Source organism: Hyalella azteca, unplaced genomic scaffold (genome assembly GCF_000764305.2).
Source record: "Hyalella azteca isolate HAZT.00-mixed unplaced genomic scaffold, Hazt_2.0.2 contig9044, whole genome shotgun sequence".
Lineage (NCBI taxonomy): Eukaryota > Metazoa > Arthropoda > Malacostraca > Amphipoda > Hyalellidae > Hyalella > Hyalella azteca.
Genome location: NW_025939124.1, coordinates 372,664 through 387,130, shown reverse-complemented (window position 1 = coordinate 387,130; position 14,467 = coordinate 372,664). Strand labels below are relative to the sequence as shown.

At 41.2% G+C, this 14,467-nt stretch overlaps 1 protein-coding gene across 1 annotated transcript; it reads right to left on the bottom strand.

Moving 5' to 3' along the window:
* Positions 1–4,214: 4,214 nt before the first annotated feature.
* Positions 4,215–14,142, bottom strand: LOC108665182 (ets DNA-binding protein pokkuri-like). The gene is made up of 4 exons (XM_018151914.2): positions 14,062–14,142; positions 8,215–8,444; positions 7,718–7,825; positions 4,215–7,517 (listed from the first exon to the last, which is right to left on the bottom strand). The coding sequence occupies exons 2-4, from the start codon at positions 8,399–8,401 to the stop codon at positions 6,088–6,090; spliced, it is 1,725 nt and encodes a 574-aa protein (XP_018007403.1). The 5' UTR covers positions 8,402–8,444; positions 14,062–14,142; the 3' UTR covers positions 4,215–6,087.
* Positions 14,143–14,467: the final 325 nt, after the last annotated feature.

Sequence of the window (14,467 nt, the reverse complement as noted above, 5' to 3'; positions counted from 1 at the left end):
CAGTCCATGTCGCTGTACAAATCCATGCGTGATGTGATCGAGCCCGTACTGCCGAGTAAGCTACTCTCTTTATACTGTAAGACGGTCTCACGAAATTCGAGCAACATTTTTCTCGTTATTTTGTGTTTCTATTGGAAAACTTGAATTGTTTATTTTTTTTTCATTTCAAAAAATTTAAATCATGAATTATGTGAACAGAAGGATTGAAATTTCTAAGAAGTTCCCACCCTTTACTGCAATGTAAACTTTCAATGTGAGTTTAGCTATGAATTTTTTCACCCAAATGTCCTCTCTTGATCTCAAGTTTTGAACGTAAAACATCTCGCTGCTAGGATTATTATTATTATTCTTTGCCCGTATTGCTGAAGCTGAAGTCAGGTGTTCGATACGCGAAGTAGCTTAGCTTGGGCTACTTCTAATATTTTTTTCTAGTACAACTTATTAATATTTTGTAAACCCTTTTATTTTTCCTCGTCAATTTTACCATCGTCGCCTAATGTACACGTGAAATCCAGTAGCTGCATCGTATTTACCTAGCTACTGGAGTAGCTAGCTGTATAGCCATGGTTACACTTCAGTGCGAGTGCACTGAATGAAACTCGCTAATGAAGTGGTTGAACATTTTATATCGGTTTTTCTCGCATTCATCATTACTTGCTGTCAACATTACATTCTTAAAACAGTCAGAATTGCTAGGTTGAACGTCAATCGAGCAAAATAATTTATTATTTAGTTTCCCTGATGTCTTGCGAAAAGGAAGTTTCACTGATGCTTCCCTAAAATTAAAACTCCAGTGAATAGCGAGGCTTTCGCTCGCTTCTTAATCTCCTCTGAATTCTATAATTCATTTTGCCGGAATGCTTGATACTTGATCGGCCTAATGAGTCATAGATCATTTCGATACACTTTCAGTTCACATTGGCATTTTTCATACACCCTGGTTCAAATTGTGCGAAAGAGCAGAGATGCAATCATACTGGCAGAGGTGGGCAGTAGCGCGCTACATGTAGCGGCCGCTGCATTTTCAGTAGCGGTAGCTGTAGTGGCGCTACATTTAGAGCATGTAGTGATAGCGGTAGCGGCCGCTACATTTCAAAGTAGCGCTGCCCAGCTCTGCATACTGGTTCACACCCGCACACCAAATTCAACACTCGCACGAATCAGGATGATGCGCTCGGTATAGAGTCTGGTGTCTCATCAATGACGTCGTGGGAGCTTTCTATACTCATCTTTGCTTCAATTCTCACTTGTATATGAGTGACACGTCGTCAACTTGAGAAATGTTTGAAGAAGTTAAGTTTATAGTTCAGATTGAGACGCGGTGGAGATCGGACGTGCTGTCTCAATCTGAACAATCTGAACGTGCTATCTCTCAATCTGGAGATCGGACGCTGTACTTCCGGAACTTTATTACCGTCGGGCGATTGTGCTGTACTTCCGGAACTTTATTACCGTCGGGCGGTTGTGCTGTACTTCCGGAACTTTATTACCGTCGGGCGATTGTGCTGTACTTCTGGAACTTTATTACCGTCGGGCGGTTGTGCTGTACTTCCGGAACTTTATTACCGTCGGGCGGCTGTGCTGTACTTCCGGAACTTTATTACCGTCGGGCGGTTGTGTTAAACAGTCTTGTTTCCGGTGATTTATTGTTTCCGGTGATTTATTGCTGTGAGAGACCCTAGCTAAATCTCAGTGAAGAAACCCGGAAATCATTAAACAATTAAGAAAGAAGATATTTCGATGGCTGGGAAGAAAGTAAACAAGATTGTTAAGAAGGAATGCGGTTCTTTGAAACAAGATGCGCCGAAAAAATCGAACAGGAGATCGAAGTGCGTAGTTGAAGATGCATGCAAGTTTTGCAAAGAGACCTCGTTGAGAGAAGATGATCAGATGGTCATCTGTGAACACTGCGAGGATTTCATTTTGTTTACTAGTGAAGAATCAATGGTAGAAGAGCTTCGCCACGAGTCTCCGTTGGGCAAAAGTCACCACCAGTCATTGTTTTTCAGTATTAAGTGCTATACAGAAAAGACGCCTCGGAAGCGTGAACGTTTCAACTTTGCGAAAGGCGACTATGTTAAACTTCGTGAATCAGTGAGTGCAGCGAACATTTCTGACTGTATCATGAATATGAATGTGGCGAAGTCTTGGTCATTCATCAGAACATATTTAGCCCGAATAGTTTGGAACATAGTTAGCCCGAAAGAACATATAGCCCGAATCTAGAGTTTGGAAATGTTGTGTGGTCACCGAGATTTGAAAAGGACAGAAATTTAATAAATTATGTTCAAAGACGCGCAACAAGGATAATTCCAGGCTTGAAGGACAAGTCCTATGAAGAAAGATTAAAGATTATGAAGCTTCCAAGCCTCAGTTATCGACGTCTGCGTGTGGACCTCATTGAAGTATACAAGTATGCTCATGGTTTATACAAGGTCCCGGAAGGATTACTAGAATTTGAAACAAGAACCAACACCAGTGGCCACGGCTCTAAGCTAAAAAAACTGCGCTGCAACTTCTCTACGCGACAAAATTTCTTCTCGCTTCGAATCACCGACATGTAGAACAGCCTCCTCGATGACATCGTTGGCGCTCCAAGTATGAACGCGTTCACGAACAGACTAGATAAAGCTATGGATAAATATATGTTCAGATTTGAAATGCCTAGCACCATATCGAACCCGGTGGAAGTCGAGTAGCTATTTCAAACTTTCGTCAGTCATGAAAAAATACGGTCAAATGACACGATTTTAGAATTTCTGCGAAGAAGGCACGAAAAGGAAAAGAATCGGCGACAGGCCACATCAGGCCTACACTGCAGCGCCGAGATCACTATGTTATGTTATGTTATAGCACCGCACTCGCTTGGAGAGTCCCTCAAATATTTCATTTTTCCTAATAGCTGTTCATCGGTCGACGTAATTCTCAGCCCAACATCATATACATATTGCCATTTTTTAACTCATTCAATTCTCATTTCAATGAAATTCCCGAATGATTTCTTTTTATTTTGACTGATTTTTTTACTGATTTTTTCATTCTGTCAATTCTGGCTTGTAGTAAATCTTTCCCCGCATTAGACCTCTGAGGCTCAAAGAGCAAGGAATAAATATGAGGTCAAACTCAAGCTCAAACGACATCAGAAAATATGTTTTCGTTCGATCAAAATAGTATTTACATGCATTTGGTGGTTAAGAACATCGTTATTTTCGTTGTAATGATTTCTTGCATATCCTTTGCATCTTACTCTTTATTTTTTCAATATAATGCAATTATCGTTATGTTTTTTATCTTATATTAAATGCTCATAAGAGTCCAACATTTCCTTCAACGGTGCAGCGCTTTGTCTCCGGTGTTGACGATAAGTGTTTACATTATAATCTTTCATATGTTTCCCTTCATACTCAATCTATTTTCACACATATATTGCGGTTCCTTTTATTTAACCGGTCAGTTTGCTTCTTGTTTTTTTTTTATTTCCAAAATACGTAGTAATATTGTACATAATGTTTGTCTCAACATCGAGAGCCCTTGAAGGCGGTAAACGTACCATATATCAAAGAACCGACGTCCATCGCATTTATTCTTAAGAACCCTTGCTGCTAGCATTCCTCTAAAGTTCCAAGTCCGTCAATATTTACTCTCTCATAGATACTGTTGAACGTTTATAACGAGTTAACTCCCAGGTCAAAACCACTGATGTCAGAGAAAAGTTGTCTTGGCATGAGTGATTCATTTTCGTTTTAAAAATTTAAATTACGTTTCAGCTCCTAAAATTAGCGAGCACTAAATCATTAATGTAAGCTTTTGTTTTAGCTTGATAAATAAAGCATAAAATAGGTCCATGTAGTTAATTAGAACAAGTTCTGGTGGCGTTCGTAAGTTTCACTTAAAATTCATAATACCAGTCTGAATACCGTTCCTAGATACCAATCTGACTATCTCTCAGTCTCTGAATACCGTGCCTAAATATCAGTCTGACTGTTTCTCTGAATATCGTTCCTAAATACCAGTCTGACAATCTCACTGAATACCGTTCATAAATACCAGTCTGACAATCTCACTGAATACCGTTCATCCAGTCTGAATACCGTTCATAAATACCAGTCTGAATACTGTTCATTAATACCGGTCTCTTTCACGTTGTTAGAATCATAGTCTGGATTTGCGACGCATCATGTAATGTAATGCTGGTGAAATTAAAATAAGTCGTATTGATTTGTATAAAACGAGTTTATTCATAAATACATTTATACAAGGCCTACTGGACATAGATAAATGGATTTCATGGAAGTGAAGAAGAAACACGTGGATGCAGATAAGTACACGGAATATAGTAGTTATTAAACAAACTGTACAATTTTACAAAAGTTATTAGTCAGTTGAAGCCGAGGTTGAGAAAGAAAAGTTTTCAATCCCGGAGAGTTAAATTCTTGATATTTCTTAAGTTAGATGTAGAAGTAACATTATCTAAATTTGTTAAAGCATGAATCATAATTAAAGAATGATTTGCATATTCAGCACACAAGATCGTCATCGTTTAATAATTCATTGCTTTGAAAGAAAAAATGAATAGAACAAATTCTTGTGGAGAAGTGGAAAAACAACGGAATGTTCACGCAAAATCTTTGCAGACGACAACAAAAAAATCAACGATGTTCTCAACTGTCTACCTTCAATTATCAAAAACAAATCGTGATACGTAAACATAGTTTCGTTGAACATCATCTTGTGTTGAAGCATCTAATACTCCATGCGATAAATTTCCTATGTCCCATCTTATATTTCTGTACGAAAACCTTTCCCCACAACAAAAAAACAGTACGCTGAGCCAACTCGGCAAGTTCGGAAATGACTAAGGTAACAAACTCTCACACGTCTTTTAATCCCTTGAATAAAAGTAACAAATAATGCCTCAAATAAGCAGTACATGAATATATAAGCATGAATAAGCATGAGTCAGGGTACTTAAGCATGAGTCAGGGTACTGCTTATTCATGAGTACATGAATAAGCAGTACCCTGAAACGAATCCAGCTTCTGTCCATAGCGTGAGGGCACGTCTGACTGCATCACTGTTATTTGACTACCGAACCTCAAAGAGAATCTGCTCTTGAAAAGATAAAGTACATAATAAGGTTGCGGACATAATAACAAAAACATAATAACGGAGATAGAGGTGAAGAAATGTACAAGCATCTAATCGTCTCTTTAAGCGAGTTATTAAAGAGAACATAGAATGCTGCGTACAGCTAATTGAAACATCCAGCAGTTACTCAAAGAATGTTTGAAGGCAAGTAAGTCTAATTAATGTTTATGCTCTCAATCCTCGAATACATAAAGTTTGTACAAAAAAAGACGAGTTATAAACTAATAGCAGTTATACAAAGATTTATTTATACACGTACGAGAGGAACAATATTCCAATAGTGCCATTGCACAATGCTTAGCACGAAATTCTACCCATCGTGCTTTTGAACAAAAGAAAGACGTACAAACCGACTATTCAGTATAACCGCTCAACAACTGAAAGCGCTAAAGCTACGATAATGCAACGTGGTTTCAAATCCCGATGAAAATAAGATTTTCTTTACGCTAAAAAAAACCTATGTTCATAATAACTCAAATAGCAAATTAATACCGTCTTAAGTGCTTAAGTTTATACGTCAATTCTTACACTAGAACTAATTAGAAAAAAGGGAGGGTTTATATCTACACGCTCTGGATATCACAGTAAATTTGGTTCCTCAGACAAACCGTAAACCTCAGCACATACAAGAGAAAATACACGAGCAATAAATTCACTATAAGGACCCCATTAAATGAAATCAGAACGCGTTCACTTAACTCAACGTGAGTCAAAAATCTAATTAAAATGAAAATGTGTACCGTGATGAAATGTGGATACCGAACAATGAAATACAATATGATTTGCATTAAACTAAAATCTTTGTAGTAACACAGACATCAGATAAAACAAGTTGAAATCCCATAAAAGCGCGAATGATTAAATAGCACAAGATCTAGTCACATCTAGAACCTCAGTCACGCAAAAACAATCGAAACACAACGAAATTTCTTGACACATTTAATCAGTGGAAACTTCTTCCTTGACGAAGTGCGCGTCAACGCTCATGTCTTGAGGAGAATCAGCGCGACGAGAATGCATGTCTTGTGGAGAGTGACGGCTAATGTGGTGGCTGTGGTGATGATGGTGGTGATGCAGGCTCGACATTGACAGGTCGGTAGGTCCTTCCTCCTCTTCATCCTCTGGACCTTCAGACACCATTTGAGATGAGATCATAGATTGCTGCTGCATGTGCAGCGCCTGCTGATGAGGCATTTGGTGGGATTGCAGTTGCTGCTGAGACTGGTGCTGCCGTTGCGGCGACTGAGGAGATACACTAGACGGGATTTTCAGGGAACTGATATTCTTAATATTCCTAAGTTCGGTTGGGTTCCTCAAGAATTGGTAGCAATGTCGCTCGCCTTGAACTTTACGAAGTATATTGACACGGTAATAGTAGCGCAGTGCGCGGGACATTTTGTCGTAATTCATGCTCAGATGATTCTTCTGAATGCCCCAGAGTCGTGCAAGGCCCGGAGGATCGACTATCTTGAAGACGCCCGTGCTGGAGTCCCTCCACGCGATGTACCGAGCGTACCGTCCGTCCCTGTCGTTCAGGAGTTGCTGTAAGAAGTCCCATAAAAGCCGTCCATTTGTGCCGGGTTCCACGGCCTCATCAGGACTCTGCGGCTGCTGCTGTTGCTGTGACGACGCTGGTAAACTTGAAGACAATGATGAGCTCAATGGGGGCGACGATCGAGATTTGATTTGGACATGCGATGGAATTTGATGAGAAACGTGATGGTGGAGCTGCGACGCACTCTGCTGAGACTGTTGCTGCTGCTGGTGTTGCAACTGTAGAGCCTGCTGCAGGTGGTGTTTGTGATGGGCTTCTTCTTGGTGCTGACTGTGAACAGCTGCAGCTGCAGCAGCGGCAGCAGCTTGCATTCGCTGTTGGTAGTCCGTAATTTGCTTGAACGATGCCAATGCGTGGACTGAGAAATTCGACTGGGATGTCGTCTGGGCCGGTACAGGCGATCTTTGTGGAGATGAGGCATCTCGTGTGGAGTCCTCAGAGTCTGATTGGCTACCAGAGTGAGGGTAGCCCGGGGCCGAGCCATTGGAAGTGGTGGACGCGTTATCGGGGTGCCGGGGCGAGCCTCCGCTCTGTTCTGAGTGGGCAGGGCTGAGGGTGACGGAGCTGTTCTGCTGGAGCAAGTGGCTCAGGTTGTGGAACTCTGGAGGCATTAACGACCAAGTCTGAGAAGTGGCAGCTGCTGCCGAGGTTGTGAGAGGGGAGGGGGAGAGCATGGGGTGGTGAGGAGTCAAAGGGGAAGGAGGAACGTGCGACGACTGGCCCAAGATCTGCTGCAGGGTGTTGTGTACGATGTCCCCGGCGTCTGGGGCTCGCTCGCACAAGTCTGCTTTGTTCAGCATCATCAAGGCTTTACCTGCGTGAGTGAATACAACACATAAGTGGACTTCTAAAAAAACTCGCGTTAAGCTACAAATTCGATGTAGTAAAATTGCTTAACTGAGATTTGGAAAACGCTCTTATAAAACGCTCTTTGGTCAGAATTCATAAAAGAATTCAGTAAATATATTCCGTTCCGCGAATTCTTTATGCATGCACAAGCCCTCGTGTGCTCACCGTTCATACAGAACTTGGAGGTGTCGATGGCGGGCAGGTCGTACTCTCTCTCAACCCAACCAAGGAAAATTATTACTTCTTCTCGCGACCAAACGCGGGGATCCAAACCTGCACCAAAATATGGCAATGAGAAAATTGTCTCGCGTAACAAAAAAAGATACGAGTACAAGATAATTATGATCAATCAAATAATTCAATAGTGGATTAATGTACCCAGGATAGGCAAAGCCCGCTTACAGCCTATAGATATGTTTCTTTAGGTATTGCCTGCAACTGTGAGAATATTTTTCTCAAGGGTCCCACTTATTTTCCTTTATCAGCTCATATGCTTTCACCGCAATCAATAACCTCTGAATCTAGAATTTTTAGCAGATTTTTATTTACTTCATGATCAATGAATAATCCCAAATCACCCAGCTTTCATATTAAAAAAAACTATTCCTAATTCCTATCGAGTAAGTAGGTAATTCCAATAACTACGACGAAGCGAGACTTACTGAGACGCGACGGCAAGGTCTTCATGTCGAGCTGGTTTTTGACGTCGAGAGGTGAAGGAGGCGCCGCAGACGCCGTCTGCGAGAAGGCCATGCTGGGGTAGGACCTCCAGAGAAGCTCCGGACTGAAGGGCAACGACATACCGACTCTGTTCATGTCAGGCGTCAGGTTCAGAGGTGGTACCTTCATACTCTACAGATGGGCTCTCGATGGATACTTGCAGATTGGCAACCTGCCCACAAAAACAAGTCATTATTACATTGAAAACGGATAAACATTAAAATGTCGTAAAAATAGGGATTTTTAACGATGTCGAAAGATTTCACAATTATTTAATAAATTTTATTTTGTGCGAAGAGGGGTTCCTTTATATATAAAATTATAATTGCCCCTTAAAGAATGTAATTACAAAGTCAAATCGAGGAGTCAAAGATGAAAAAATTTATATGAGGTGGTGTCACTGTAACCTAATCGTTAAGAACAAGGTGCACGTAAAGCACTCGGACAAAATTGCAAACTAAAACGCCGTACATAATTCGATCAAATCAACGGAGCGCCGCAGAAAATTTGAGAGACACTCAAGGTTCAAAAGTTCAGGTTTTTCCACTTAAGAGAAGGACGCGTCTCAGTTGAGCGCGCGCGACGTCCCAAGTTGGAGCGGGACGAAGGAATGGACAGAGACGCACAGGATGTTCGCCACAAAGGCTCCAGGAACCTGATACAAGACAGTGTCTGCCGACCGACTTCCTCAGGCGAAAATGTTAACCTGCGCGCCACGAAAAATGTTGAACGCAGAATGGTCGTGCAAATAACGTTGAACGCAGAATGGTCGTGCAAAGAAATGTTGAACGCAGTATGGCTGTGCAAAGAATGCAGGATGGCCACGCTAGGGAATGTTCCGCACGGGATAGTCATGAGTAAAAATGTTGCATATATACAGGGTGGTCAGGATGAGAAATGGAAAAACTATGAACGCGTCTGAATGCTTGAACTGAAATAAAAAAGTAAACAACAAAAAATGCTCAATTTCAACTATGGGCGGGCATCCAAGCACAATACCCAGACGTCACTAACAATTTACCTTATCGAATCTTTTTTCATGAGTTATGTTGCTTCAATTAACTTTTGCCCGTAGAAATCTTTGCCTTTCAAACTAAGTCTACGGTAAATAGGGTTTCAAAATGTTTCTTGAATACAAAGACGAATTTTTCCGTTATTGTTTTAAGAACACCTGCTCAACAGCGCATCATTATACGAGTGCTGCTACGTTTATTCCGTCGACAATACCTACATACAACCCGACCGAAACGCAAGCAGCCCGCAGGCTGACAAACGAACATGAAAAAGACGAGTAAGGATTTGAACTTCAAGAAAGGATGTAAAGAAGGAGGACTGGGCAGCAGAGTGTGGGGTGGAGGGGGGCATACTGGGCACGCTGGAGAGGTGGGCATGGGGAGTGGGTATGGGGAGGTGTAATGACCAACATCCGGTGGCGGGTGTGGTGCGCAGCCTGGCTGAGCTGGGGCTCGAGGCTGCACCTCACAGGTTCACTTCCCAACAATACTCTTTTATTCGCCTACTTACAGGTTCAACTACAAGCAATGCATTAATTTTTTTCACCTTTTAACGGGTTAACGTCCCAACCATGCATTTATTTATGCACCTAGTCACAGATTCACTTCCCAGCAAAACAAAACCTCGCCTCAGGCAAAACTTCAGGAATAGTTTCATCTGAGTTTCTTATTGGGGTAAATTAGAAAATTCACGTTTTCAATTATCCATTTGCTACGCTAATATCTGTTTTACTTCTTGCAAGTTGTTTTCTTTCGTGAGCAAAAATTCGATTTGCATTATGGTTTAAATGAGAGAAATCAATGTGCTGTTATTAGGCATGAAATAATTTAACAATCAATGCCATAAGTTTTAGAAGCGGCAGGAGAGTTCGTAAGACGCAGTCGCGAGATCGTGATTCTGGACGCCGGCGGGGATCTTGGGGCTACCAAGGAACGACGCTCCAAACGCAAAAAAAAACCGTAGAAAAAGATTTTAAAAAAATAACTTCGGGAGGAAGGAATGGAAGCTGAGCAGAGGACGACAAACCACTGCAGGGCATGGTCGCAGGAGCACGTCCTCTCTTAACAAAACGCTAACAAACCGCATACGGAGATGCTCGCCTCCAGCTGGTCAGCAACCACATTGGAACGATTCGTGAAACAACCGAAACCTTGTTATTAAAGACGCTCTTGTGTAGAAACAGAAACATTTGTGTATGTGCGGGTGGTTGCTTGCATTGAACTGACGTTTTGATTTACTTCAATTGGTACTCGATACATAAAAAATGCATAAAAACAATCTGAAAATACTTCATAAAAAGTTACTTTGGTTTTATTGATAACAAAAGCTATAAATAAGTGAAACGGGAGACATTCATAGACCAATGAACAGCTTGGATGGAGTTAGGAATCGGTAAATTCGCGTTAAATTTAAGGCCTAACGTGGTTGAGTCCAATCATTAGAAATCCAGAAAACTGAGAAGTAACCAAACATGCAGCTAAACTTTAATAAAATAAATTTCTACAAGCACTCGTAAATATTGGCAACACAACTGCTGCAGGTGATTTGGATGAAACAAAATTTGGCCAACAAGGTATAATTTGCAACAATCAGACTGGTCAACAAGACCACAGCTTTTTACACTGGATAAGCAGCTTGTTTAAAGTTAAGGAACAGATGGCGGTGTAAATCTTCGGGCACGAGGAAAGAATGCGAGAGATGCTGCGGGCTGTCGGGGCACGCCGAGCAACAGGTAAACGCCGCTAGAGGAAACGGCTCCTTTCTACAGAGAACAGGCCGTTGGGAAAAGGATAATGGGGAAAATCATCAAAGAGAAAACGGGCGCCAATTCGTTCTCAAAGTACAAGACGCATTCCTGACGGTATTGTAGTTAGTAACAAAATTCATTTAGACTTCCTCAAATGAATAATACGGAAGCCGGTGAAAAGAGAAGGTCCACAAACAGGATATGGATCTGCTTGATATGCTTCTTATCAGAGAGTTCTGATAAGAACAGAAATGTAGTGCAGCCACTTAACTGATAAGCCCTTATGGTGAGCTACGATAAACTAACTTGACTTCTGTAAGTATTGCACGGAGTAAAATTATTCGATGGTATACCTATCGCCCACAAAAACAGTGTCTTTTGTTTCATGTACTATTCGCATCGAAATTAGTGAGAAAAATGACCTGAATATTCTATGCAAGCTAAAACTGTCACAGCGAATATTGAATGGTAAAGTACGACCAGCGATTTGTCTTCGTTATTAAGTATTCATGATTGACGCAGAGCATTCTAAGAAGATGAAGTTTACACACAACATCAGCCGCCATAAGATCGGTCGACCGGCAGAGGCAATGCAGCTATAAGTAGATCCCCCTTAACTAAAACCGCCCTCAACCGGACGCCTTCCTCTCTTTCCTTACGCAACTCCCACTCTCATTGATGACGTCAGGACCTCTTCCAGGCATGTCAGCTTAGCACATCAGGGGCAACTGCCCAGCTGAACTACGTCTCTCACATAAGAAGTTCATGGTATTTCGAATTGACTCGTGTTAGAATGACTCGTGCTTGAAGAAACAACTACACGGTGTTGGGGTTCATTAAGATACCACGTTTCACATCATAAATCATTTTACAAGGGATAATTATCATTTAGAATATCGCAGTAGCTGCCAGGAAATCAGGAAAATTGAACGATATTGTTGAGAACCGTCGAGAATGGATAGAAGCATGCGCGGCATCACTCACACCCAGCAATTCATCGGCTCAGGACGAGACGCCCATGATCCTTAGGGGACCAAGCGATTCCCCTTAAAGGAATGATAGGTCCTTGTTAGGACTACGAGACCTTACAAGGTGAAATGCGGGGCTGAACACTGCACACTGACGCCTCTCATACAAACATTGCACACTGACGCCTCTCATACAAACTCTGTACACTGACGCCTCTCATACAAACTCTGCACACTGACGCCTCTCATACAAACTCTGCACACTGACGCCTCTCATACAAACTCTGCACACTGCCGCCTCTCATACAAACATTGCACACTGACGCCTCTCATACAAACTCTGCACACTGACGCCTCTCATACAAACTCTGCACACTGACGCCTCTCATACAAACATTGCACACTGACGCCTGTCATACAAACACTGCACACTCACGCTTCTCATAAAAAACTGCACACTGACGCCTCTCATCCAAACACTGCACACTGTTTTATCTGTTTTTTACCTAACTATGAAAACACACAATATCACAACAGCCAATGAGTGTTGGGGCAGCCAGTGAAATCAAGATGTGTGTCACTAAAATTCGTTGCCGTTCACATGCAATAAATAAACGTGGGAAAGGAAAGGCAGTCACAGCTACCGGAAGGAAGCTGCAGCAGCGGAAGGAAATGACAGCCGAAACTCTGGCAGGCCAAAATGCCGACATTCGCATGGGTACATCAAAGCAACGTCCGATGTGTTACTAACGGGCGAGGTGCGGCAGCGAGCTCATCATGAGTAATGCCGTAGAGATTAGGAAAAACATGCACATTATTATATACAGATGAACAAGTTTAGTCTTACAAGTTGGTTTTTTGATCAATCAATGTAAAATGCGCTGACATATTTAGAATGGTAATTCAAAAAATTTACCAATCCAATTTTAGAAGGGCGCCGTATATCTTAAAAAAATTGCATACCGGAAAACGTCTGCATATAGAGAGGCAAGTGACAGTTTACGATGAGATTCCGTAGATTTAAGCGAGGCGCGTTGCTTGACTCGCGCGACAGGTGCAACGCTGGGCGGTGCGCGTGAACAAAGATTTCCGATTTGCATAAGAGGATTTAAATGCTTATTTATATGAACGAAAAACTGAACGAATGTAATGTTCATATATGAACATTCAAATGTATTAATATGTATCAAACCTAAATATGGCACAACGAACTATTACGGTTCAGGGAATGATGAAAGTAACTGTACGTCATGGTTACTCGTGGCAGTTCACTGTTGACTAAGCCAATTCTTTATGAGAATGAGTACAAGTCGAGAATTGATAAACGAATAAATATTTTTAAGTTGAATATTTCGAGTAGCCGTGATACATTTAATAAAATGAACGCTACAATTATCTACCTTCAATGGTAGATAATTGATGACATAACCATCATGCCATGTTAAAATTATGGAAAAAGCGTTCAGTTATTAATTTTGCCTCTGGAGTAGAACTGTTCATTCTGGATTGCATTTGATAATAAGAAAAAACGGCTACCGGTAACCCTAACTCAACAACTTCTAAAAACATTTTAAAGAAATGTTGAACTTCGCGGAAACTCTCCGTAACAAATAACTTAACGTATGTAATTGACTTCTCTGTAGGAATCGCTATAAACTTGTAGGAAAGAATTCGCAATTTTTCTTTATAATTAATTCACTCTTCTAAGTCACCATCACTGTCCACAAGTTTGTCACCACCGTCTTTTCGACAACATAACACTCCGCATAGTTGCTCACAGCACCAAAGGAAATCATGCACGTATAGTTTGGTTATTCGTATCCCAAAACGCAAATTAACAATGTAACGCATTCGGGTTTAAGTGTTAAGTTCCTTCGGACAAACTCTCAAGTTGATACCCAAACATCAAATAGAAATAGCGAAAAATTGTAATATATATTATAAAATAAAAACTTTTTACAAATGCATACTTGTACAACAAAAGATTTAATTTGAGACACTTGACTAATTTGGTAAAATCATTCTCTCTTCCGAGAGCAACAGATGCCGACAAAACACACCTTCAGGAGCTATGTTCACGCACGTCCTGTAGCTATGAGGGCACTGTAATCACTGAGCTCCAAATGCCGTACTCGACAACTACCAACTGAAGTCTGGCAGCCTCATCCAGCCCAGCAGCTTCTAATCCTACTCCGTTCACGTTACATAGTAGCTCTGTGTACAAAACGCACTTTATGCAATATTTTGCGATTATTTTTGGCCAAACAAAGGGAATTAATGATAACATATCACTGATTTTCAATTGTTCAATAAAAACTGTGTTGAATGGGAAGACAATGATATTTCTGTAACTTGATTATCGGTCTCTGTTATTCATTCACTGAATACCGCAGTTGCCAGATACTTCAAGATGAAAAGTTTAGTGTTTCTTCCCACATAATTGCAGGCTTGTCTTCCTCCCAGTGG